We start from the raw sequence: 27,602 nt of genomic DNA, 5'->3' as shown, positions 1-27,602 counted from the left end.
CCCCCCCCCAGGGCTCCATACTGACAACTGTTTATAGCTTTCATCACGCACAGCAAAAACATCTTAAGTGTTGGCAAGACATGAGGCTGAAGATGGGCTTATCTTTCATGGATGCTTCTTAATTAAAACCTAAAACTTTTAAAGATGCAGTCTGTCACACTCAGGCTTTCTTTATGCGGCATCTAGAATCTAGAAAAGATCAAAACAGCTACTTGCCCAGGGCAGCACTAATTGGCTGTGGTATCCGGTGGTTTTATTGCTCTGTAATAAGGTTACTTACGCTCTTTCTTGAGTTCTGCAATCACTATGTACATGGATTTCCATCTGACCTTTACTTTACTCTCTATTGCCAGAAGATCTTGGAACACCATGTATAGGAGCAGACAAACTGCAAGCCGGGAGGGCAACTGTTGTTTGCCCCTTGCCTCCCTCTAGGGACTTGTTATTGGGTTTCTGTCTTCAAAGTCAACAGAAACGTAGCCCTGGAAACAAGTTCTGGCTGGAAGGCAGCTTGCTAGGGGCCTCTGAGATCCTTGTCTTAGACATTGAACCATGCTTATTTGAGTATTTCATGGCTAGTACAGAAAAGATACTAGACCCCGGACACATAAGATCTTTTGCATTATATTGCAGAACTACTGGCTGCAGTCAGACCATTAGGCAGAGGACATTTCAGGTTCACTCAGTCTTGAAGAACAAGGAGCTTTTTCTTTTGAGGAAACTACAGTGAACAAACCAAAGCATGCAGAGGTTGAGATGAACAGGCTCAGATGACTAGCTGGGGACAGAGCAAGAACCACTGAGGCCCCCTAGCATTCGGCTACTCATTTTATCATAATTCCATGGCTGGTGGTGTACTCTGGGTGGCCTGAAGGCATTCAGTTCCTTGGCCATAAGCTCTTAAAAGGTCAGCCGGTTATAGCAGTTCATTTTCCATAATTCTAGCCACGAATAAAATTAGTCTTTTGGTCGGGAAGCCAGCAACGCAATGAGGCCAGCACTGCACACTGGGCGGCTTCTAAGCAGCCTCGGTTCTCTGCTAGTGGTTGGCCACCCAAGGCCTGGTCTGGAGCATTAGAGAGACAGCCTCCTATTGCCTAGAGAGGCCAGGGCCGCGCATCCTCTCTGCTCGAGCCGCGTCTCTATGGCGGCCTCGGCAGCTCACTAGGCGCAAAGCGACATGAACGCGGATGCTGAGGGCCACGGCGGTGCTGTGGTCTCCGCGCAGTCTCCAGAGGGCAGTCCCGGGGCGGATGACTTCGTCCCGTCAGCGCTGGGGACACGAGAGCAGTGAGTGTGGCGGGGAGGGTGAGCGGGAGCCTGAGGCCCGGAAGGAGATGGCGCCCTCTCCTGAATGAGGCCTGAGGGAGGAGGGCGGAGACAACCTGTGGTGGCTTAAAGGACGAGATCCCAAAGCACTCCCCAGGGGGCGGTCAACCTTTTTTCAAGGGATTCAAGCTCACCAGAGGCCCTTGGGGAGCCGGCGTAGGGGTCTGGAATTTGGCTTAGGGAAAAGGGAGAGGTTGGGCAACAAACCATCCAAAGGCCCGAGGGAGGTCCCCACAGAGTTATAAGATCCGGAGCTGGAGGGAATCGAAATGGAAGATGCTCTAAACTGGGAGCTAGGGAGATAGATGGTAGGGGTTCTGGGGAAAGAAAGTTGAATCTCAGAAATTAATGGATCAGGATATAGAGGAGTGCAGGGGATAGGCATTAAGATGAGAGAAAATTTTGGAGGAAGGATCAGGGATTTTAAAGATGAAATAGGAAGAGAAAGCAGATGATAATGGGAAGGGGTTGCAGTTTTAAGGATTAAGAGAAGCTTCCACAGCCATCCATCGAACTGAGTACAGGGTCCCCAGTGAAGGAGTTAGAGAAAGGACCAATGGAGCTGAGGGATTTGCAGCCCCTTAGGACGAACAACAATATGAACTAACTAGTACCCTCAGAGTTCCCAGGCTCTCAACCACCAACCAAGGACTGCACATGGAGGGGTCTGATTGTTCAGGCAGCATGTGTATAGTAGAGGATTGCAAATTCGATCATCAATAGGAGGAGAGGACCTCGGCCCTGTGAAGGTTTTGTGCCCCAGTGTAGGGGAATGCCAGGGCCAGAAAATGGGAGAGGGTGGGGTGGTAGGCATGGGGAAGGGGGAGGCAAGAGGGGTTTGTTTTTGTTGTTTTTGTTTGTTTCTTTGTTTTTTGGAGGGGAAACTGGGAATGGAGAAATTTACATGTAAATAAAGAGAATATAAAAAAAAAAAGCTTTAATGGGAGAGCTAGAATACAGGGAGAGGCAGAGACTGTCTTAGCACTTAATTTAAAGTCCATTTTATCTTGGCGGTGTTCATTGTGAGCAAGCTGTTGACCTACTGATTAGAAAATCCTGTATCTGCACATTGAAGATCAACTTTGGAGTAATAAACTCAGTTTGTGCAGTTCAGTTTGGGACGTGGGACTGGGACTTAGAGATTCTTGGACAATTGCCTCTTTTTATTTAAGATAAAATGTATATAGGAGTATTCATCAGATAAGTATAAGTACTTGTATAATTCATCCCGCTTACCTATAATTTACATTCTTTTAACCCAACGGTGCTTTAAAAAATGCACTATATGCAATTATTGATAACATTAATAATGTTTAAAGACCATTGTAAGGAGCCATGAACTTCATTGGAAATATTTGTTTAATTCACAAAAGATAATTTAATTTGAGATTCTTGCTTCAAATTTCATTGTTTATGTAGTTGGGATGCTGTTTATGAGAGAGAACTGAGAACATTCCAAGAATATGGGGATACAGGAGAAATCTGGTAAGTTAAGCTGAGGAGTTGTGTGGGTGTGAGAGCATGAATATGTGAACTCAAAACTGCAAAGCAGCCCAGAGTTCTTCAGAAGCTCGGGGTTGAAACTGGTGTCTTAGTCAGCGTTTCTATTCCTGCACAGACATCATGACCAAGAAACAAGTTGGGGAGGAAAGGGTTTATTTGGCTTACTTCCACATTGCTGTTTATCACCAGAGGAAGTCAGGACTGGAACTCAAGCAGGTCAGGAAGCAGGAGCTGATGCAGAGGCCATGGAGGGATGTTCCTTCCTGGCTTGCTCAGCCTGCTGTCTTATAGAACCCAAGACTTCCAGCCCAGGGATGGCACCACCCACAAGGGGCCCTACCCCCTTGATCACTAATTGAGGAAATGCTCCACAGCTGGATCTTATGGAGGCACTTCCCCAACTGAAGCTCCCTTCTCTGTGATAACTCTAGCCTGTTTCAAGTTGACACACAAAACCAGCCAGTACAACTGGTTTCTGTGACAGCTTTAAAATCAATTCCCCCCTCCCCTCTCTCCTTGTTCTTGTTTTTGTTTGTTATTTTATTTTTTTGAGACAAGGTTTTTCTGTATAGCCTGGGCTGTTCTGTAACTCACTTGTAGACCAGGCTGGTCTCATACTCCGAGATCCACCTGCCTCTGCCTGAATCTGGCTTCACTGACAGCTTTTAAATATGTCTTTTCTTTTTTAATGGCCCAGATTTAAATTGACTATAGTGCTAGGAAGTTGCTTTCTATCCATAGTTGTCATTTCTCAGTAAGTAAGAACCAGCATTTGCTGATGTTAGAAGGCAATTTTTAGGACACCATGTTTAAGGGTTAATGTTGATGTGGATAGAATATGTGTGTTTATAGATATATTATACTTCTATATTATATGTAGGTATATACATAAATATGTATAATATACACGTATCTTGGGTATTCCATTTTTAGAGGTGTAACCTCCTAAATAACAATAAAGATAAAATTTAAATACTTAGAAGTGCTAATTGTCATTTTTCAAAAAACGTGTAAGTGAGCATATAGTATAAACAGCTTAAGTGGAATGCAGTTGTAATTTTTACTGTCTGTCTGCTCTTTGTATTCTGTTCTAACAGGTTTGGGGAAGAGAGTATGAACCGACTAATACGGTGGATGCAGAAACACAAGATCCCATCGGATGCCTCAGTGCTTGATATTGGAACTGGAAATGGTGTTTTCCTTGTTGAACTTGTTGGTACTTTTACTATTCATATGTTTGAGCCAATTTCTTTTTCTTTTCTTTTTTTTTTCTTTTAAGATTTATTTACTTATTATATGTAAGTACACTGTAGCTGTCTTCAGACACTCCAGAAGAGGGTGTCAGATCTCATTACAGATGATTGTGAGCCATCATGTGGTTGCTGGGATTTGAACTCAGTACCTTTGGAAGGGTAGTCAGTGCTCTTAACTGCTGAGCCATCTCTTCAGCCCTTGAGCCAGTTTCTAAGATAGATGTTTAAGGAGCTGTTGCAGTTAAGAGAGTACCATCTATAACTGTGAAACAGCAAATCAGTTGGAACACTGACTTTGAGTGTTCACCTGGGCAAAAAGGGAGACTACTTGGATTGTGGGAAAGCACTCAATACATGGTGTCAGACGTAATCCTGAAAGATGAACTCCCAGATGTCTAGTGAATGGTGGAGTCCTAGAAGCATAAAATCTCAAAAGTCATAGTCTTGAAAGAGTTAAAATCTTGAATGTTGAAATTCTAGAAGCCAGAATTCTGAAAACATCAGTCCCTATATTTCTAATAGCAAAAAGCAAAGGGTGTATAGGCATTAGAAAGCTGAATAATGTGGAGGGGATTAGAACATCTTTAGTCCTATGTATGATAATTGTATCATGTTAGGTGTGGTGAATACCAAAAATCCCGATTGCCCATTATTTAGGATATTTATGTGAGGTTTCCAGAGGAGATTAATGTCTGAGTCTGGTTGGAGAAAAGAAAGAGCTGTCTTAGTATAAGTGTACACTATCCAGTTGGTTGAGGCCTGTCAAGGACAAGCATAGCAGATAAGTTGGTCTTTCTAAAAGTTAGGACAATTTTCTTTTGCTCTTGTATGTTTTGAAACTCTTGGCCTTGGGACCCTAGGGCTTACACCAGTGGTCTTAGATCTTTAGGCTTTGAGCCACAGGCTGAGTGTTAATTAGCTTCACTGCTTCCTAGGCATTTGGGCTTGAACTAAGTCATGCTACTGACATTCACTTGCAGACAGCCTGGGAGACTTCTCAGTCACAATAATTGTGTGAACCACTTCCTCTAATAACCCCCTCTCAAGTCTGTATCTCTTACTGTTTTTTGTCTCTAGATACTTTTACTACTAATAATTTGGTTTTGGGGAAGCAGCATAATTCCTTCTTACTGTATTCCTTAGTATACAATAAAAGAAATCTGAAACATTGTTCTCTCACAAGCAGGTTTTGCAATATTTTAATTTTGAATATCTGTTTGTGTATATGTATTAAGTTTGGTAGCTAAGTGCCTTTACCTGCTGAACTACCATACTGCCCCCAAGGCTTTGATAATTTAATTATATAGAGCTACTTAATGGTTAAAGATAAATGTTTTAAAGCTAGGGTCAGTGAGACAGCTCAGTGGGTGAGGATGCTTGCCCCCAAGCTTGCCCACCTGAGTTTGATTCCTGAAATCCATGTGTGGAAGGAGAGAACTGATTGAGTAATGTTAGTTACTTAACACTGACCTCCATAGGGATACCCATGCCTGCACTTACACAAACACACTAAATAAGTGTAAACATTTTTCTTCAGTTTTTTTTTTTTTTTTTTTTTTTTAAATTGAGACAGTGTCTCTGTGTAGCCCTGGCTGTCCTGGAATTCTCTCTTTAGACCAGGCTGACCTCAAACACACAGAGATCTGCCTGCCTCTGCCTCCTGAGTGCTTAGATTAAAGGTGTGTGTGACCATGCCCAGCAAGTTAAAAAAAAAACCAAAAAACAAATCTAAAGCTAATTACTGCTACTGTGGAAACTCTTTCTTTGCACTGTGCTCCTTACAAAGAATACCCCTGTCAGAGGCGCTTGAGCAGTTCACTGGCCTTCTGAACAAGAGCTCAGTTTGCTTACTGAAAAAGACACATATTTATCAAGTCTAATGGCAGAATACCTCACTTTGGCTAATGGATTGCCCAAACTGCATTTTGAAACTGTCTCCATTAAAAAAGATACATCCTCATCCCCTGCTATGGTCAAACATTTTAAAAGTTAGTGCTCTGTTGTTAATACCTGGAAAAAGTGAAGCTTTGAAAAGAATTTGGAAAATGAGCTTAAATTGCATCCCAAGACAGTAATGACAGGTGAGTGAGGGTTTAGGTGCAGTCCAGCTTTTAGCAAGTGAATTTTGAAGTGTGGCCAGCAAAGTGTTTTGTTTCTTCCTCTCAGCCAGTGCATTTGTGAGAAAATTCAGTTACGTTCAAGTGCTTTCAGTGGTACAGCCATAGACAACAGAATATGCAGATAGATGAATATCTTGGCTATGCAACACAGTAGTGATGAAATCCAATTGAAAATGTTATTTATCAGTTTATTTTTTGCTGGAGAGATGCTTCAGCAGTTAACCATTTCTGGCTGCTCTTCTAGGGGATCTGAGCTTAATTCCTAGAACCCTCATGGCAGCTCATATAACCCTCTGTAATCCTGTTCCCAGGGATTGTGGCTTGTAACTGTCTGTAACTCCAGCTTCCAAAGTTATACACAGATATGCATATGGGCAAACACCCATACACATTTAAAGATAAATGTCATTTGAGCTTTGACTAGCTCAGAAATTGAAAAGAAAAAAGATGAATGTTTAAGGAAGTTACCTAGTATTCCCAGTGTTGACCTTTGGCTTCTACACTCATGCACACACATGTAAGAACACTCATGTATCTGTATCCACATAGTCATACACAAAAAGTACCATTTGTCTTCATTGGCATTACTTTTAGCTGGTGGAATTCTAGGAACTTTTGATAAATTGAAGGCATTTTTGCACAATGAAGACAGTGATACTGCTGAGTGGTTTGAAGATACTTAGGTGCCCAGTCATAATGTTTGTTCACAAGTTTTGTGTATTGAACTTGTGGCCCATGTCTGAGTGCATAAGGAAGAAAATCGCTAAGTGCCCAAAAGAACATAGGCATGGTGCTGAAGATAATACTGTTTATAAAAATAATTTTTTTTATTTTATTCACATTGGTATGTTTTTTTGCCTGCACATATGTCTGTGTGAGGTTGTCAGATCTTGTGAGCTGCCATGTGGGTGCTGGGAATTGAACCCAGGGTCCTTTGGAAGAGTAGTCAGTTCTCTTAACTGCTGAGGCATTTCTCCAGCCCCCTTTTAAATTACTTTTTAAAAAGATTTATTTTTTTGTTATGTTGTATGTCTGTGTTTGCTGTATGTATGAAGATGCCCACAGAGACCAGAAGAGATTGTTAGATCCCCTGGAATTGGAGTTGCAGGTAGTTGTGAGCCTCCCTAGGTGGGTGCTTTGAGCTAAATTCAGGTTCCTTAGAAGAACAGAAAGCACTCTTAACATCTCAGCCATGGATCCAGTCCAAGATAGAACTTTTTAATAGGAAGTTATTATGTTGCTTTATATAAGCCATAGAATTTCAGAAGAACATTACCCAAGAAAATAAGTAAGTTTATTTCTCTAATTAAGGCAAAAACTCACCTTAATGTGAGACTTCTGAAAGTTGGTCAGCACTTAGGGACTACTTCGTTCTTGTTCATAGTCTATCTTTTCTTATGTGTTGGGTTTTCATGTCTTTTGTTTTCCTTTTTGTTTATTCTCAGATTTTAAATCACCAGTTTTTTATAATTATTCATTTTCCTTTGCTATATATTTCATTTGCATCATTTTGTATAAAATGTGTAAAGACTTGATTGTAATTTAGGCAAGTCATGATGAGACACCTTTAACTGCGGCACTCAGAGGCAGAGGCAGGCAGATCTTTGTGAGTTCAAGGCATTCCTGGTCTATTCTGAGAACTCCAGACCAGCCAAGGAAGTACAGCAAAACTGTCTCAAAAACAAACAGCAGCAAAACCAGAATAATAGTTGTTTTTATACTTCTTGCAGATTTGAGTTATCATGGTGTTGTAGGCGTAGTGGTAAACAGCTTGTGCATAGAGATACTAATACTAGCCAATGAAAAGGTGGGATTTTTTTTTTTTTTGGCATTTGTGAAAATTTCAGAAAGTTTATTTTTCTTTGTTTGCAAATTGTCAACAGAACTTTATTGTGGGTTTATTTTTAAACTTTAATTTTTCTTTGTTTTATATAAATGGGTATTTCATCTATGTGAGTTAATGTAGTTAGAGATGGTTATGAGCCATTACGTGGGTGCTGGGAACTTGACTTACATATTCTGCAAGAGCAGAAATGCTCTTAACTGCTGAGCCATCTCTCCAGCTTGTGTTTATTTATAGTTTTGTCCTTTGAGAAGGGTCACTGTGTAGCTTTGGCTGGCCTGGACATAGATTTGTAGACTAGACTGGTCTAAAACTCACAAGAGAACCACTTGACTCTGTCTCCCAAGTTCTGGGATTAAAGGAGTGTTTTCTCATGCCCAGCCTCTGTTTTGTTTTTGAAGTGAGGTCTTACTGTATCATTCAGCCTGACCTCCTACCTCAGATCCTCTGGCTTTTGCTTCCTGAGGGCTGGGATTGCATATGTGTGCTATAATGCTGGATGACCTGTTTTCCCATGAATATAGTTTATCTAACATTAAGTTATGTCTCCAACCCTTAAGTAAATGCCTTTTAAACATTTTATTTTGTTTATTATTGTTCTTTTGAAAGAGTCTCATGTAGCTCAGGCTGGCCTCTAGCTTACTCTGTAGCTGAGGATGTTCTGAACTTCTTAAATTACTCTGTCCCTTCTGTGCTGAGATTACAGATGTATATTACTATGCCTGGCTTAAATAGTTTTTAAAATTATTTTTCCCAGAGTTATTTTTGAGATTCTTGATCTTGTAGGATTTTATATTTAGTGATTTTGGTCTTTTGAGGTTTCATCATTTGGGATTATAGTGTTTTGAGATTGTTTTTGGTGATTAGGACCTAATGCCTGAAGTGAGAAGCCCCAGGGGATTAGAGTCCTAGTCTTGGTTCTTTTGGTTACAGTCTTTACCTTGAGCAAGCCTGCTTAGTTTTTCTGTGCTTCATTTTCTCTTGAGGGTGTAGACTGGGTGATCTGTATTAGCTTCTTAGTTCAAAGGTCTAGAAATCTGTGTATATATAGGGCTGGAAAGGTTGCTCATTGCTTAAGAGTCATTGTCGCTCTTGCAGATGACCCAGATTTAGTTCTAGAATGGACTCACTCAAAACTACTTGCAACTCCAGTTCAGGGGATTATTTTAAGTCTTCTGGCCTCCATAGGCACCAGGCATGTTTATGGTGTACATACATGCAGGGAAAGCATTTATGTATATAAATTTTTAAAAATAGTTTAAAAGGAGATGTTCGCAATTCTAATAGGGCATGTATTCTTTGTTTTAGGTAATTATATGGCTTTACAAAAATACGTTCATGTACCCAAGTTTTGATACAAGTTCCTCTATCAGTATTATCCTGTGTTTGTAGTGGTCATTGCTATGTAGGAAGGGTAAGGTGCAGGTGCAGGTTCATTTTAGGTGGTTTTACCATTTCCTCCTTCCCTCCCTGCCTCCTTCCCTCCCTGCCTTCCTACCTTCCCTCCTTTCCCTTCACCCACTGTTTTTTTTGAGACAGGACTTCACTCACTAGACCAGCCTGGCCTTGAACTCAGAGATCCACTTGCTTTTGCCTCTTGAGTTCTGGGATTAAAGACATGTGCCCTCACCACCTAGCTTACCATTCTTTTTTTTTTTTTAAAGATTTATTTATTTATTTTATGTGTATGAGTACACTGTAGCTGTACAGATGGCCATGAGCCATCATGTGGCTGCTGGGAATTGAACTCAGCACCTCTGCTTGCTCCAGCCTGCTAGCTCCGGCTTAATACAATGTAGCTGTCTTCAGACACAACAGAAGAGGACATCAGATCTCATCATGGATGGTATGAACCACCATTTGGATGCTGGGATCCGAACTCAGGACCTTCAGAAGAGCAGTCAGTGCTCTTACCCACTGAGCCATCTCGCCAGCCCTTACTGTTATTTCTTATTTAAAATTTTTTTTGTTACATTTGTATATTTGTGTGTTGCATGTGTGCACATGTGTATATGTGTGTGCATGTGTTATTACAGTGCCCATGTAGAGGTCAGAGGACAACTTGAGGGAGTCAGTTCTTTCCTTCTAGCATGTGAACTTCAGGGATTAAACTCTGGACATCTGGCTTGGCAGGCAGCAAGTGCCTTTATTAACTGAGCCGCTTAGGGTGTACATGTAAGATTAAAATTTACTAGTGACTATCACATACTAATATTGATACTGGATCTTGTGCTTGGATTATAGTATAATATAGGATGGACTGACAGATAGTTTAAGTTGTAGGTCATTATATGTGATATTGGATATATTGGATATAAAAGGAAGCAGTTAGCAAGTTGGAAAGGGGAGATGAGGAAAGGTCTTGAGGAATTATTATCCAAATTAGGTGGGGATCTGAGTGTGGGTAGAGTGTAATTACAGAGAGAGAAAATACTGGATAAGGAGAACTAAATAGATGAAAGTAGAAGCAGCATAGGTCCTGTGCCCTTAAGAAACTGGTAAAATACAATTTATGTGGAGTAAGGATAGAGATGCAGATTAAGTTCAAGTTGGCTACCATATTGTGTTTTGCATTGTGTAAGAGCTGAGTTTCCGTTTTAGGGGTATTGAGGAAGAGACAGAGTAACATTTCTTGAAACAGTTTGAAACATCAAGACAAAACAAACATGTTCTTTAGAGCTCAGGAATGAAATGTCTGCAGCTCAGTGGATTGTCTAAACACCCACACAGTGGTCACTGTGGTCAGGTTTCTTCTTCAGTAAAAGTAACCACTGTTCTCTGCAGGTTGGCCAAATGGGTCTTCCTTCCTAAACGGATTAGGGTGTTTTTGAGTGTGTCGGTATAACATTCTGGAAGATTCTGGTGCTGATTGCAGTAGTTGGTTATTTTCATTGTTGTCTGGGCTGAGTGGGATTCTTTTTATAACTATCTCATGCACATATTTATTCACCTGTTCATTTTACCTGTAGACTTTTTTGGATTTTACTTATTCAATTTTATGCTTCAGGGATTGAACCCAGGATCTTGTGCATGTTGGACACCCATTCTTATCACTGAGCCATTGTCCAGGCCTTCTTTTAAATTGTTGTAGCTTACTTGTAGAAGCTAATGGTTTAATCCTTGAGATTATAGATTCTTTTAGGTTTTCTGTCTGTAATTATGTGCTTTGTGGTAAGTGGTAATTTTAGTTTTCCCTTTTTAATCTTTTATTGTTCCTCTTGGTGTATGCATATGTGTATATGTGAATGTATATGTGTATGTATAGGCCAAGAGTTAACATTGGATGTCTTTCTCAATCCCTCTCCACCGAACTTTTTTTTTTTCTGTCATTTATTTTGTTTATGTGTGCTTGTGTTTCTGTATACTATGTATTTGGGGGTATGCATGTGGAGGTCAGAGGACAACTTGTGGAGTTAGCTGGTTCTGGGGATCAGTTCAGGTTGTCAGGCTGGGTAGTGAGCACCTGTGCCTGTTAAACCATCCTGCTTGCCCTTTCCACTTATTTTTGGCCTGAGATAGCCTCTCACTGACCCTGGAGCTTACTGATTCATCTGCCTGGCTCCAGAGATCCTCCTGCCTTATCTTCCCCAGTGCTGGATTATAGATGTGTGATACTTTTACATGGGTGCCAGATGTTCAACTCAGGTCTTCATGCTTGTGCAACAAACACTGTACCAATTGACTCATCTCTCTAGTCCCCTAAATAGTCATGCTTTTGTTTGTTTGGATAAAGTGTCTGGAGCTCTGGATGGCCATAAAACTGCTAGTAGCCAGATAGCTAACCTCTAGCCTACAATCCTCATCCTTCACCTCCCTGGTGCTGGGATGCTTGGATATGGGGTGAGTTTGTTATTGTTGAGGATGCTGTTACATGACTGTGTCTCATATTACTTATCCATCCACACATTACTTTATACTTTATTTTTGAGAAGAGCCTTGCTTTGTAGCTCAGGCTAGAGCTTACAGTGTAGCTTGGACTTTATGGCAGTTCTGCCTCAGATTCCTGAGCACTGACTGATACAAGCAGGAGTCATCACATATGTGTTCTCTCATTTGCCTTGCTTTTTAAAAATCTGCTTAGGGTAGGAGTTTAGATTATTACTATTATTACTTACTTTTAAATTCACTTATGTGTATGAGGGTTTTGCCTTAATATATGTCTATGCATCATAAACCTGAGCAGGCCATAAGAGGGCAGCAGAACTCCTAGAACTGGAGTTACAGATAGTTGTGAGTCACTGTGGGTGCTGGGGATTGAACCAAAGGTCCTCTGCAAGAGTAACAAGTGCTCATAACTGTTGAGCCATTTGTCCAGTCTCAGGAGTTTAGGTTATTGATTTAAGACTCCACTATCCTCAGTAAAAGCAATAAATGCTGTGAGTTTATCGGTAAGCAGATGCTGGTGTGGGTGTAGGAAAGGGGGACATTGGGTTTGGTTTCATCATCCGATGTATTTTCTATTTATTTTTCTAACTTTTATCCATCAATTTAGAATTTTGTTTCATTTCTAATACAACTTTTTCTATTATCTTATTGTTATGGATTTATAGTCATTTATTTGTTTACTTATTTATGCACATGAGTACACACTGTAGTTGTACAGATAGTTATGAGCCTTCATCTGGTTGTTGGGAATTGACTTTTAGGACCTCTGCTCGCTCTGGTCAACCCTACTCGCTCCTGTTGGCCCTGCTCACTATGGCCCAAAGATAGATTTATTTATTTATTTATTTATTTATTTATTTAGATTTATTTTATTTATTTATTTTATGTGTATGATTATACTGTAGCTGTACAGATGGCCGTGAGCCATCATGTGTGTGGCTGCTGGGAATTGAACTCAGGACCTCTGCCAGCTCTGCTTGCTCCAGCGTAATTCATTGTAGCTGTCTTCAGACGCACCAGAAGAGGGTGTCAGATCTCATTACCGGTGGTTGTGAGCCACTATGTGGTTGCTGGGATCCAAACTCAGGACCTTTGGAAGAGCAGTCAGTGCTCTTACCTGCCTCACCATCTTGCCAGCCCAAGATTTATTAATTTATATAAATAAGTACACTGTAGCTATCTTCAGACCCCCCAGAAGAGGGCATCAGATCTCATTACTGGTGGTTGTTGAGCAACCATGTGGTTGCTGGGATTTGAACTCAGGACCTTCAGAAGAGCAGTTGATGGTCTTACCCACTGAGCCATCTCACCAGCCCCAAGAATTTATGGTCTTAATGTACTTATTATCAGGAAACATACTTTGTGGATTTCATTGCTTTTAAGTTTGATATGGTTTGTTTTATGTCTTCCAGCACATAGTCTGTCTCTCATGATGTGCACTTGAGAGTGTGTATTGTGGTTAGTAGAATATTCTATAATTAGATGCACATAGAATTTTGGTGGTATTTAGTTCTGTATTTTTTGCTGGTTTCTATTATTTCTAATAGTTGCTGAAACAGTGTACAACCATAGTTGTGGATTTATATTTTCTTTGATTTTTGTCAGCTTTTGCTATATGAACTTTTAAGTTCTATTAGGAGCAAATACAAGTTAAGATTTGTATTTTTGTGAATGAACTGGTAAACTGATTTCTTTCTTGATTTATTACTGTATACTCTTTTTCTTTTTCTCTTTGTTTTGTTTTGTTTTTAGAGACAATGTTTTCTTGTGTAACCCTGACTGTCCTGGAATTAGCTCTATAGACCAAGTTTTCTTGAACTCAGAATCTGTCTGCCTCTGCCTCTCAAGTGCTAGAATTAAAGGCATGCACCTCCATGCATGGTATAATGTACCTTTTTAATCTTTGTGCTACAGTTAGCTTTGAGTTTTACTTTGGTATTAATAATAAATTCATTTTGCCATTTTTGCTTAAATTGAGAGAGAATTTATATACTAGAAAACTTAGCCTTTAAAATGTTTTGTAGTAGGCTGGGTGGTGGTGGTGCACGCCTTTATTCCCAGCACTCATGAGGCAGGCAGAGACAGGCAGAGACAGGTGGATTTCTGAGTTCGAGGCCAGCCTGGTCTACAGACTGAGTTCCAGGACAGCCAGGGCTACACAGAGAAACCCTGTCTTGAAAAACCAAAAAAAAAAAAAAAAGATGCTTTGTAGTAGACTCTCAAAATTGTGTAGTCAGCATCAGTGTTTTAAACTTAACAGTTGTCTTTCTAGAAATGAGTCCTTTGTTGGTCAGTATTGACTCTGCACACTCTTTTTTTTTTTTCCCCAAGCCTCTGGAAATCACTAGTTTACTTTGAGAATTTGTTTTTTTCTATTTTTTGTTTTTGTTTTTAGTTTTTTCTTCTTTTAAGATTTTATTTATTTATTTTATATATATATGGTGAGTACACTATAGCTGTCTTCAGATACACCAGAAGAGGGCATTGGATCCCATTACAGATAGTTGTGAGCCACCATGTGGTTGCTGGGATTTGAACTCAGGACCTCTGGAAGAGCAGTCAGTGCTCTTAACTGTTGAGCCATCTCTCCAGCCCCTTGTTGTCTTTAAAGATAAAGTGTTATATATTTTGGCTGACTTAGTACACTCACTTGTGTAGTCCATGCTATTCTGGGACTTGATGTGATCTTTCTGCCTACCAAATGCTGAAGTTACAGATATATGTCACTGTGTTAGATGATTTGTCTGTTTTGAATATTTCACATGTATCCTTTGTGTTTGGTTTCTTTCATTTGCATAATTTTAAAAAAGACCCATCTACATTGTACCATGTCAGGACTTTATTCCTTATGTGGATGGAAAATATTCTGTCGTATACCCACTGTGTGTATATCTACTTGCACTGGATTTTAGCTTTTTCTATTTGCTTTACTATTGAAAAAAATTGTGTATAAGTTTTTGTGGAGATATGTTCTCATTCTTTTGAGGAGTATGTACATAGGATTGGAATTGCTAAGTCAAATTGCTGGATTTAAGGAATGATTAGATTGTTTTATTCAGCAGCTGCTCTTACATTTCTACCAACAGTAAATAAGAGTTTAAATTTCTCCATAGTCTCACCAGTATTATTTATTTATTTAGAGACAAATTATTATTACTATTATTATTATTATTTTTTTTTTTTTGGCTTTTTCGAGACAGGGTTTCTCTGTGTAGCTCTGGCTGTCCTGGAACTCACTCTGTAGACCAGGCTGGCCTCAGAAATCTGCCTGCCTCTGCCTCCCAAGTGCTGGGATTAAAGGTATGTACCACCACTGCCCAGCTAGAGACAAGTTCTTACTATGCAGTCCTGGCTGGTTTAGAACTCACTATGTAGACAAGGCTGGCCTCAAAATCATAGAGATCTGGCTTCTCTTTTGAGCCTTCAGTTGTCACACTGGTTTATATCCTACGTCCTGTTAGTTCTTGCTGTGAGCATCATTTTCCAGCAGTGCTGAACTGGTAAGGCCCTTGCATGATGTTGCCCATGGCATCTGCTCCTGGAGTGAGGCTACCCATGGGAGGCCACATGCTTCCCACTTGTCAGATGATGCTTCCCATGCCCCCTGGCATGACTCAGCCACACAGATAAGAGCAGAAGGGCTCTTTATCAGTTTTGTATTTTACTAGGAGATCATGGTGCTGACTGAGCCTGAGTGTTTTCTGGCAGAGAGAATAAATTTGGAGGGGGAGAAGTGGGGTTAAAAAAGAATAGTATTCCCTTGTATTGTGAAATGTGAAAATAAAATTGGTGGATGTTTTCATTAAAAAAAAAAGTCACAGAGATCCACTTGTCTCTTGAGTGCTGGGATCAAAGGTGTACACCACATCTGACTCACAAGTATTTTTTTTGTCTCATCTTTTAAAATATGTTTGTATACCTGCATGTGTGTGTGCATGTGTCAGGTGCCTCTGTACAGGTAGGAACAGCCTTGGGTACTTGTTGTTACTTCCTATCTTGACTGAGACAGGGCCTCTTGTTCTCCACTTCATACTCTGGGATTCTCCTGTCTTTACCTTTCATCATTTTCTAGGACAGTGGTTTTCTGCTTTCCTTATGCTGCAACCCTTTAATGCAGTTTCTCATGGTGTGGTGACCCCCAACCTTAAAAGTATTTTGTTACTACTTCATAACTGTAATATTGCTACAGTTATGAATCATCATGTAAGTATCTGATATACAGGATATCTGATATGCAATCCTCTAAAGGGGTCATGACCCACAGATTGAGAACTGCTGCTCTAGGATACTAGGATTGCAGATGCATGCCATCGCATCTGACTGACTGAGATTCTGTGGGTTCTGAGGTTCTGAACTCAGGTCTTCATCCCTGGTGCAGCAAACCAGGGGTTTACTGACCCATCTCTCTAGCCCAAAGAACTATTTATTTTATGTATAAATACACTGTAGCTGTCTTCAGACACACCAGAAGAGGGCATTGGATCCCATCACAGATGGTTGTGAACCACCATGTAGTTGCTGGGACTTGGACCCAGGACCTCTAGAAGAGCAGTCAGTGCTCTTAACCACTGAGCCATCTCTCTAGCCCCACTTCTTTACATTTTGACTGGTGGTTTTGCTATCTAATCTTAGATTGGTATTTTTCTTTGCTTGTCTTCTGGCTCCCATTCTTCATGACTCACTGTCAGCTGGACAACACCCTTTGGTTTGCTCTTAGGAAGTAATGTGTCTTCTTGTTTCTCTGTTCTTATTCTCTGGTGCTTTCAAGAGTTTCCTCTTTTTTTTTTTTTGGTTTTTGGAGACAGGGTTTCTCTGTGTAGCTCTGGCTGTCCTGGAACTCACTCTGTAGACCAGGCTGGCCTCGGATTCAGAAATCCACCTGCCTCTGCCTCCCAAGTGCTGGGATTAAAGGCGTGCGCCACCACCACCCTGCAAAAGTTTCCTCTTTAGTTTTCATCAAAAATACTGTGATGTGTATAGTTTTGTTTCTTTGCATCTCATTTGCACTTGAAGTGTTTGGGGCCCTTTGTCAGGATTAGAAAAGTGTCAGTTATTTCCTGTTTCTTATTCTTGTCCCTTCTGGTTTCTTTCCCCTTCTTGGATCACTTATATCTGTAAATATTTTAGATCATATATACATTTTCATGTTAGATCTTTATGGTTCTTTTTCATTTGTCATTCTGTTTTGAACAGGAATATTATCTTTACTAATTCTTAAAAAAAAAATCACATAACTGGGCATGGTGGAACATTCCTTTAATCTTAGCACCCCAGAAGCAGAGTTTAGTGAATCTCTGAGTTTAAAGTCACCCTGTTGTACATAACAAGTTCTAGGCCAGTCAGGGTTATATAGTGAAGTCCTGTCTTAAAAAAGGGGGGGGGGAGTCTAATACATCAAACCTATACCTGGACTTTCTTGATTTAATTATTATACATGTCATTTTTGTTTGTTTTTGTTGTTTTAAAATCTGTCTCTGAGAATTCTCTCATTTGGGTCTTGAGGGCCTGTCCTGTGTCATGTTGTTCTTTCCCCTAAACACATAGGGTTTCTTAGTGTAGTCCTGGCTATCCTGGAACTCAACTTTATAGACCCAGCATGCCTTTGAAATTAGATAGAGATCAGCCTGCCTCTGCCTCCTAAGTGCTTAAAGATGTGCACCACCATAGGCCCATTGGGGCCTATTTTAATGTCAGTTTCCTCCTTGGTTTTGATTGATTATTTCTTAGAATGTCCATTTATTTTTTACTTGGTGCAGTAACTGAATATGAAAAGCATTGTTGATAGCTTTGAGGCTCTGAGTGATTATTATAGAACCCAAAAGCATCAGCATAATTTTTTTTAAGTTGTAATGAAAGGTCAACAGTCATGGTAGAAGGAACTGCTAAAAGAATCATGGTAGGTTTTCTATCTGTTGGAGAAGGAATTGTGAGAAATGAAGGAAAATGACTGTCTTTTGATGGATGAGGTAGATTGGAGGCGACTGAGAGGACAGGCCTTTCCATCAAAACAGAAAGGAAGGTGGATGTGGTGGTGCTCGTCTGTAGTCCTGCACTCAGGAGCAGAGTCAGGAGGATCCTAAATTAGAGGTCAGCTTAGGCTCAACAGCAAGTCAGAGGTCAGTCCAGACTATACTATACAGTGAGAGAGACTGTCTCAAAAACAAAGCAAAAGGAAAAACAAAAATGAAGAAATAAGTGGTGTTTTGTGTTTTGAGTTTAGATTACAACTCAGTCACTTAAGGTTGAAAAGTGTTTTCAGTTATTTTTAAAAATAAGTCATATGTAGGTTACTTTTTTTTTTTTTTTTGACACAAGGTCTCACTCTATAGCCTTGGGTGGCCTGGAACATCATGCTGGCCTCAAACTCACAGAGATCTTTTTGCCTCTGCCTTCCAGTTCTGGGATTAAAAATGTGTACCACATGCCTGGCACTATGTTAACTTTTTTTTTTTTAAGATAGATTTATTTATTTATTTATTTATTTATTTAATGTATATGAGAACACTGTAGTTGTGTTCAGACAAATCAGAAGAGGGCATCGGATCCCATTATAGATGGTTGTGAGCCACAATCCCATGTGGTTGCTGTGAGTTGAACTCAGGAGCTCTAGAAGAGCAATCAGTGCTGTTAACTGTTAAGCCATCTCTCCATACCCTTACTATGTTAGCTTTTGAAGGAAGTAAATAATGATGCCCAGCAGGAGAATTTCAGACCATACCTTATTTTGCTACTTTTGTTGTTTCTGTTTATTTTGAAATTATTTTATCATAATAAACAGCATAATTGGGTGTAGGTAAAGAACAGAAGCCACCATGCCTTTGCCATAGGCACCACACATCTGAGGAGGGTTTATGCCCAGCAGATAGTAAACCCTCAAGTCTAGCCATCCTTGTCTAGCTTCCTGCAGAAACTGGTACCTGCCAAGCCTCTCTTACAGGCCTTTCACAGAAATCTAATAGAATATGTGAAATAGTTGAAAAAGTGAAAAAGTGCTATACAAATATATTATTTGTAAATTATGTGGCTGGTAGAGAATTAAATAATTTATAATTCACCAAAGGAAAATAATTTAAAACCAACTCACTACATATGCATTTAATTTATTCATATGACTTAATTGAGTTAAGTAAAACGTGAGATAAATACCTGTGTGAATTTGAGCATAACAGCATCAGAAGTTAATATTACATTTTCAGCCCAAAGGCTTATATATTATCTTTGAGAAAATAAATTTTCTTTTGAAAAGAAATCAGATATTATAAAAGCAAAAAATTTGTTGTGGATTTAAGCTTTTGCTTTCTGTATAGAATATAATAAAAATTTTAAACATGCAAATAACTGGATATTCTTAAAATTACTCTAGTATTCAAAGAATATGATAGTTCATAAGTAAAAAATATTAAGTTTTAAACTAAACTGTGAAATTATTTCTCTGTCTCTAGGTGAAACATGGTTTCTCTAATATAACTGGGATTGATTATTCTCCTTCTGCAATTAAGCTTTCTGCAAGTATTTTAGAGAAAGAAGGGCTATCTAACATTAACTTGAAGGTAACTATTATTTACATTAATATTTTAAAATAAGCTATAACGTTTAAATGTTAATAAAGTATGTTAATTTGCTTACCTTTTTGCATTCATAAATTAAGGATCAACTGTAAATAATACAAACTGAAACATTTAAAAGTAAATATTAAAATTTTAATCTAGTTAGTTTAGGGAAATTATTTTTTTCATTTTTGTGTGACAGAGTCCTACTGTGTATTCCAGGCTAGTCTCAAACTTGCCTTCTTTTGCCTCAGTCTAGCTGGATAATAGGCATGTAACACTATGCTTTGTTGGAAAGTAGTCTTCTTTGTGTATGTATATATGTGTGTGTTCATACAATATCTTTCACGTATGTTTTCAAGATCATACAGTAGCTGGCTCTGGATTAATCAGATCAAAAAGTTATAAATGCTAGATATCCCTGTGGTACTGTTTTCTGCCTGAGGTTCCACTAGAAGGAAGGCTACAGCCACTTAAACTGTGAGGATGGCAGGATTTGGTTATATTTATTTCTCAAAATGACTTATATTTTAAAAAGTCAGCTTTATAAGGAAGCTACTAGTTAAGCATAAGCTTGTGAGAAAGAAAGTGAGTTAGCTTCAGGTTCCTCCTTTGAGTTCCTACCCAGACTTCCTGGACTATAACCTGGAAATGTTATATAAAATACATCTTTCCTCTCCAGAGTTACTTTTGCTCTGAGTGTTTTCTCACAGCAACAACAGGAAATTAGAACACTTAAAACCCAAGGAGTTAACCTCATTTCTTCTCTTTTCTTTCAATCATTTTGCCTCACCACTCCCAAGCTTACAGACCTCAGATCCATGTACCTACCAGGAAGTATTTTTGATCTAAAATGAAAATTGGCTTACATCACTGTTTTGCTCACAGACCTCCATTGGGTCCCCTTTGCATTCAGCATGGAACCTTGATGCTACAGCTAGCTTTTGGAAGCCCTTCCTTGTGCTAGAGTCAGATATATTCCCTTGAGTGTGTTAGATAAGCACTCTGCCACAGAACTCGTCTTTAGCCTGCCTACACTCCATCCCTTCTTTTCTTCTTCTTCCTCCTCCTCCTCCTCCTCTTCTCTCTCTCTCTCCCTCTCTCTCTCTCTCTCTCTCCCCCTCTCCCTCCCTCCCTCTCCCTTCCCTCCCTGTCTTCCGTTCTTTTCAACAAGGTTTCTCTATATAGCTCTGGCTATCTTAGAACTTGCTGTGTAGACTCGGCTGGTCTTGAACTCAGAGATCTGCTTGCCTCTGCCTCCCTCGAGTGCTTGAAGATATGTACCACTGCCTGGGTCACTAGCCTTTTTTTTTTTTTTTGGTCTTAGAGCTTTATTGTAGAAAACAGAGGGGGTGGGGGAGGAAAAGTAGAGGCTGACCATGGCCACATGGACTGGCTGTATTGTTTTTGAGATGTGTTAAGTTTGTCTAAGGCTTTATCCTTGCTATCTCTGCCTTTCTTTCCTTAGGTCTCTCAGCAGGCCAAGTTTGTTCCCATCATTCACATCTCTGCTGACATAGCCCTCATTAGAGAGGCCTTTCCAGGCTGTGTCTCCCCACACCCCTTTTCCTCTCCCTCCCTACTCCCTCTTTCCCCCTCCCTTCTACTCCCTCTCTTTTTTTCTCTTTTTCTTTTTTCTTTTTCCCCCAAATTTCTTGCTTGCATATATGCCTATGTTTCATCTGTATGCCTGACCCCTGAGGAGGCCAGATGAGGGTGTTCTATTTCCTGGGACTAGAGTTACAGATGATTGTGAGCTGCCATGTGGACACTGGAAATCAAAGCTGGGTCATCTGGAGGGACAGCCAGTTTTAAACAGTGAGCCATTTCTCCAGCCCCTTCAGGCCGCTTTTTTTGTTATTGTTTGTATTTTTTGAGACAACGTTGCTCTGTGTGGCCCTGGCTGTCCTGGAATTTGCTCTGTAGTTTAGGTTGGCCTCAAACTCAGAGATCTGCCTGTCTCTCCCTATCAAGTGCTGGGATTAAAGGTATGTGCTTAGGCTTATTTTTTTAATATAACATTTATCTTCCTAGTCACTCACAATCTTACTACTGTTTTCTTTTTTCTCCACAAGATTAGGGTGCTTCTGTTTGTAGCCTAGGCTGGCCTAAGGATCCCACTGCCTTCACTTTCTAAAGACAGATTATAGGTATACACACCATCTTGGCTGGCTCATGATTCTTTGTTTTGTTTTGTGCTATTGAGACAGGATCTTCTGTAGTTGAGGCTAGCTTCCAGCATGCTATGTAGCTGAACTTCTGGTCTTCCTGTGCCTCTACTTTCTCAAGTGCTAGAATTACAGGCATGTACCACCATGCTGTTTTTTTCTCTTTAAAATTGCACTCATGTATTTATTGTATGTGTGAGGTGGATACATGTGCCACAGTACACAGTGCACAGTACACAGTTTCCTTTATTGTGGGTGGGTGGGTGTAGGTATGTGTTGGATACATGTGCACAGTGGAGGGTCTCCTTTAAAGTGTGTGTGTGTGTGTGTGTGTGTGTGTGTGTGTGTGTTGGATACATTTGCACAGTGAAGGGTCTCCTTTCACTATGTGGGCTTCAGGGATTGAACTCAGTTTGTTGGGTTTGGTGGCAAGTGCCTTTATTTCCTGAGCTCAGGCCCTATTTTTTTTTAAGATTTATTTGTATTTATTTTATGAATATGAGTACACTGTGGCTGTACAGATGGCCTTGAGCCATCATGTGGCTGCTGGGAATTGAACTCAGGACCTCGGCCGCCCTGCTTGCTCTGCCCCACTCGCTCCGGCCCTGCTTGCTCTGGCCCACTTGCTCCAGCGTAATTCACTGTAGCTGTCTTCAGGCACACCAGGAGAGGGTGTCAGATCTCATTACGGGTGGCTGTGAGCCACCATATGGTTGCTGGGATCCGAACTCAGGACCTTTGGAAGAGCAGTCAGTGCTCTTAACCGCTGAGCCATCTCGCCAGCCCCCCTATTTTTACTTTATTTAAGATTTATTTATTTTGATGTTTATTAGTGCTTTACCTGCAAAGGCCAGAAGATGGCTGCAGACTCCCTATGCCTTGAGTTACAGGTGATAGTAGGTGATGGTGCTGAGAACTCAACCTGAAGCCACTGAAGCCAGTGGCTTATTTCCAGACCCCATTTTGCTTTTTAAATAGCACTGTGTCTGAAACACTTTTTTTGTTTTTTTCCGAGACAGGGTTTCTCTGTGTAGCCCTGGCTGTCCTGGAACTCACTCTGTAGACCAGGCTGGCCTCGGACTCAGAAATCCGCCTGTCTCTGCCTCCCAAGTGCTGGGATTAAAGGCATGCACCACCACTGTCCGGCACCTGAAACACTTTTAAAGAGATATTTCATAATATACCATTATTAAATGTTTGTAATTTATTTTTTAAAATTTAAATTGCATTATTTTTGTGTGTGTACTTGTGTGGACATACATATGTTCATGAATTAAGATCAGAGATAACTTGCTGCAGTTGCTTCTCTCCTTTCATCATATGGATCCCAGGGCTAACACGTAGGCTTTCAGGTTTCCCTGCTGAGCCATCCTGCTGGCCCTATCTGAAATAGTATTGCTATCTTATTACATTCATTTGTTTATTTTGTGTGGTGTGTGGATACACTCCAGCAAACTTGTGCAGGTCAGAGGACACTTGAGGGAGTTAGTTCTATCATGTCAGTCCTAGAAATCCACTCAGATTGTTTAGTTTGTTGACAAAAGCTTTTACCCACTGTGTCTGAAAGTTTGAAAAAATATGTGTCTGTGTGCATATGGGTGCTTATGAATTTGTGCATGTGGGTGAGTGTGAGTATGTGCATGTGGGTTCATGTGAGTTTGTACATGTGGGTGCATGTGAGTGTACATGTGGGTGAGTGTGAGTATGTGCATGTGGGTGCATGTGAGTGTGTGCATGTGAGTGGGTGCATGTGGGTGATTATGAGTATGTGCATGTGGGTGCATGTGAGTTTGTACATGAGGGTGCATGTGAGTGTGTGCATGTGGGTGAGTGTGAGTATGTGCATGTGGGTGAGTGTGTGTGCATGTGAAGGCAGAAGCATTAAACTTCAGGGAGCTCACACTGTAGGCAGTTGTGAGCCACCTAATACGGCTCTTTTATAAGAGCAGTACCCTAACTACTGAGGCATCTCTGCAGCCGCTTGAAATATTTCCTTTATGAGTTTCTTTTTGTTAGCTTTTTGTTACTATGAACAACATAGACTAGGCAATTTATAAAGCTAGAAGTTTATTAACTCCACAGTTCTGGTGACTGAAAAGTCTAGGATTCTTTCTTTTTTGTTTTGTTTTTTTGAGACAGGGTTTCCCTGTGTAGCCCTGGCTGTCCTGGAACTCACTCTGTAGACCAGGCTGGCCTTGAACTCAGAAATCCGCCTACCCCTGCCTCCCAAGTGCTGGGACTAAAGGCGTGCGCCACCACTGCCCAGCTTAAAGTCTAGGATTCTTAAATAATGTGTCATAGCAGAGCAAGTAAGCCAGAGAAAGTTTTCCTTTATAATGAAGCCAGTCCCCTCATTAGCCCATCAATCTGTTCATGAGGAGAGTGACTTCATGACTCAATCACCTTCCAATGATCTCTTCCTAATATCGTTAACATGTGACTGTGTTTAGGTTTCCAATGTGTGTATTCTGGAAGATGCTCTTAAACAATAACAGCTTATTTGTTGTTTGTTTCTCCCTGTATAAAACATAAGGTTATTATATTCTAACACAGATTTCTTTACTCTTATTGCTATATCCTATATCTAATAAGGACAAGTGTCAAGTACCTTTGGAATACAAGAATGTTTTGTACAGGTGTTTAGAATAAGGATGTTCCCACTGAGTAAGCTCTTCATGTAGTCTTTGTTTTGATTCAAATGTAATGAATTCTATACTTTGAATATGGAGAGCAGGAAATCCCATCTTCTAATAGAAGTATAGTGTGTTGGTATGTACCTGTAACTTTAGTAGATCTAGGAGAGCCCAGGCTACATGTGTGAGATGTCACCAAAAGAAGAAGCTCAATATACATATATATATATGTGTGTGTGTGTGTATATATATACTAATATATAGTATCCATTTTAGAGAAATTGTTTTAGATAGTTACTTACCTTATTAAAATTATATAAATGATGATTGGCTGATTGCTTGCTTTTAAAAGTATTTTAGAATTAAATTCATTGGTAAATTTGTATATTATAAAATGGAGGCACATCTCAATTTCAAATATTGCAGTTGTATTAGATTATTAAAAACAGAATGCTGATGAATTATTAAAAGATAAAGTACAAGATATTTACTGAGTTAAGTAATCATAGTTTTAAATAGTCCTTAATTTCTTTTTTTAAAGATTTATTTATTTATTTTATGTATATGAGTACACTATCACTTTCTTCAGACACACCAGAAGAGGGCATCAGATCCCATTACAGATGGTTGTGAGCCACCATGTGGTTGCTGGGAATTGAACTCAGGACTTCTGGAAGGGCAGTCGGTGCTCTTAACCACTGAGCCATCTCTCCAGCCCGTCCCTTAATTTCTTAGGCTTCATGTTTTTACTATCCATTAGTAGCTTTGTGAGCTGCTAGATCAAAACAAAGCAACTTTTGATAATTCCTTGTTTACTTTAGGCCACTCAAGTGGTAGTATAAGCCATAAGTCTTATTTCCAATGACCTGGGCTTCAAATAAATTTTTTCATTTTGATAAATATGTTGAATATTTTCATAAGAAACAACTTTTCATAAACTGGGCTTTTTGAGCCAGTATTCCTGGCTTTTATTTGTTTCCAAATTTGTAGAGATTTGAAATGTCCAGGAAACACTATCAACCTCTCTTCCAATTTTGGCTTTAATGATCTAGGAAATAAAGCACATAAAAGTTAGCTATAAAGTTGAAAATATGTTTATTATATGTAAAGTGCCATCATAATGGGCCCTTTTATCTCTAAACTTTTACATGTTGTCACTTAAGTTATATAAAAATTGTGCTAATTGTTCTCATATGGACACTCATTTTTATATAGGTAGAAGACTTTTTGAATCTTTCCACAAAGCTGTCTGGATTTCATGTTTGTGTTGACAAAGGGACTTATGATGCCATAAGTCTTAATCCTGACAATGCAGTTGAGAAGAGGAAGCAGTATGTGACGTCTCTCTCCAGGGTGTTGGAAGGAAAAGGATTTTTTCTAATAACCTCATGTAATTGGACCAAAGCAGAGTTGCTAGATGCGTTCAGTGAAGGTAACCATTTTGAATGTGTGCTTTCTTAGGTATTTATACTTGTGCTCGGCTCCCCTGTGGGTACAGTATTTTACATTTCTGGTTGTGGGAATTGCCTGCTTTTCTTCTGTGTTAATGACCTTGGTAATAACTTTGAACTGTGCATACAAAGCACAGAAAAGTAAATTGGTTGGGATCCAGAGACCTTTTTAACATTTTTCCCAGAAATCCTGGCAGTTAAGTACTAAAATTTATGAGCTTGTAAAGATCAAGCTCTTCATTTAAGCAATGCAATCTTTCATTATGTATGATCTGCTGTCCAGAGACTCAGAGCACATGTGCTGTGCTTTTGACTTCAGTGCACTAATGTTTTTGTGAATCTGTAATCATACAAATGCAAGTACATGAGCAATGTTTTAATTTTATATGTAGTTTATATGCTTTGCTTTAGGGGTTATTTAATTATTTAGGACTTGTCTTTTTGTTTCCAGTATATATGGAGCAATTATTTATAATATTGCACAGAAATGAAATGGGGAACATATAACATTTCTACATACTGGTTTTTAAGGAAGTCCCCTCCTTTTTTTTATGACAGGCAGGACTTTTTCTGTCTCATTAGCCAAAGATAATTAGGACTCTGCTACTAATGGGGAGTCTTGTGAGCACTGAGAATCTATATCTATACAGAGAGCATTTGGAATTTTCTCAGATTCTTCCTTGGATACTTTAAGAAGTATTTTACCTTCCAGTTGATTCATGTAGCACACAGGCATTCCTGGGAAAGTATTTTGAAATTTTTTTTGATATTTCTTTGCCTTTTCCTTAGTCTCTTTTTCAGGGTTAGTACTAATTATTTTATAGAGGAATGGAAGGAATTTTTGGGATGAAGTATTAAGTAAATAATTCTAGACTAAATATTTGGTTACATTTTGACCCCTGTCACAAGCTGATGAAGGATTAGCTACCTCAAGAGTTTCCTACACACTGTTTTCTGTAACCATGTTGCATCATATTGAATGTACCTATCTTAGATTTTGTCTTTTTAGTATTAAAAGACTAGGCAGAGAGAATATATCTTGTGTCCACTTGTGTACATGCAGTGTCCTTGGTAGATTTTATAATGGAAAACCTGAAGTGTTTATTCCTGAACTTTTGGCTTCATTACTGTTACTTTTAGAAAGCAAGAATTGTGTGTGATTTACTGTCTTTTATTTTGTCATTCATTTTATTATCTTACATGTTACCTTTGTTTCTCTTAGAATTGTTCAGTTCTAGCAATAATCCTTCCTTCTTTCCAAAGCTCGACAGTTTTAATAAATACTCGAGTTCTGTTGTCTAGAGCAAGTTCCTTTCTTGGTTCTTAAATACAGGTGTTCTCTTTTAGCCCTGGAACCAGTAGATGGAAACATATTTGTCTGTTTTTGGTAATGAGGAACAGGCTTTACCCGGGAATACTGTGCTTTAAAATGTGAATGTGTCTGAGAACTGTTGATTAAACTCTTTATATTATATTCAGTTTTAGAAGTAAATAGAGAATTTAAATAATGAAAATGTTATAAGAGTTGTTAGAGAGACAATCAAATAGCATTAATGAGTTTTAAGGATTGATTTACTTAGAAAATGGTACTTGGACTTAGATGCAAGACAGCAGCAGAGTGCTCTGCTGCAGAGCCTGCTGAAGGCCTCCTCACTACTGCTTAGATTGGCTGCCACAATCCATTGGCTTAGAAGGAAATTTACCTCACTAGTCTTTTTCTTTTTTAATTAAAATTTTTTCATACCATGTACTTTGATCACGTTTCCTCCCCTCCCCTAACTTCTCCTAGGTTTTCCCCATTACCTTATTCACCCAACTTTATGTTCTTTTTTCTTTAAAAAACAAACAAAACCAAAATAAAACCCAGAAG

At 39.4% G+C, this 27,602-nt stretch overlaps 1 protein-coding gene across 4 annotated transcripts in view; it reads left to right on the top strand.

Annotated features, from left to right (window-relative positions):
- Positions 1 to 1,115: 1,115 nt before the first annotated feature.
- Positions 1,116 to 27,602, top strand: part of Eef1akmt2 (EEF1A lysine methyltransferase 2) — a 79,632-nt gene continuing 53,145 nt past the window's right edge. The window contains exons 1-5 of one of the 4 annotated variants that reach the window (XR_004123391.1): positions 1,122 to 1,290; positions 2,749 to 2,814; positions 3,930 to 4,044; positions 19,376 to 19,483; positions 25,497 to 25,713. Coding sequence is in view for 3 of the 4 variants with exons in the window: in XM_031388601.1 (XP_031244461.1) it covers positions 1,181 to 1,290; positions 2,749 to 2,814; positions 3,930 to 4,044; positions 19,376 to 19,483; positions 25,497 to 25,713 (616 nt within the window). In the remaining variant the exon portion in view is untranslated. Of the gene's footprint in view, positions 1,291 to 2,748; positions 2,815 to 3,928; positions 4,049 to 19,375; positions 19,484 to 25,496; positions 25,714 to 27,602 lie in introns of those variants that run through there. The other 3 variants (XM_031388601.1, XM_031388603.1, XM_031388602.1) reach the window with 3 other exon arrangements.

The sequence above is a fragment of the Mastomys coucha genome, unplaced genomic scaffold (genome assembly GCF_008632895.1).
Source record: "Mastomys coucha isolate ucsf_1 unplaced genomic scaffold, UCSF_Mcou_1 pScaffold21, whole genome shotgun sequence".
NCBI classification, from domain to species: Eukaryota; Metazoa; Chordata; class Mammalia; order Rodentia; family Muridae; genus Mastomys; species Mastomys coucha.
The sequence above is the reverse complement of the archived record's forward strand: the minus strand, read 5'-3'. Positions and strand labels throughout refer to the sequence as shown.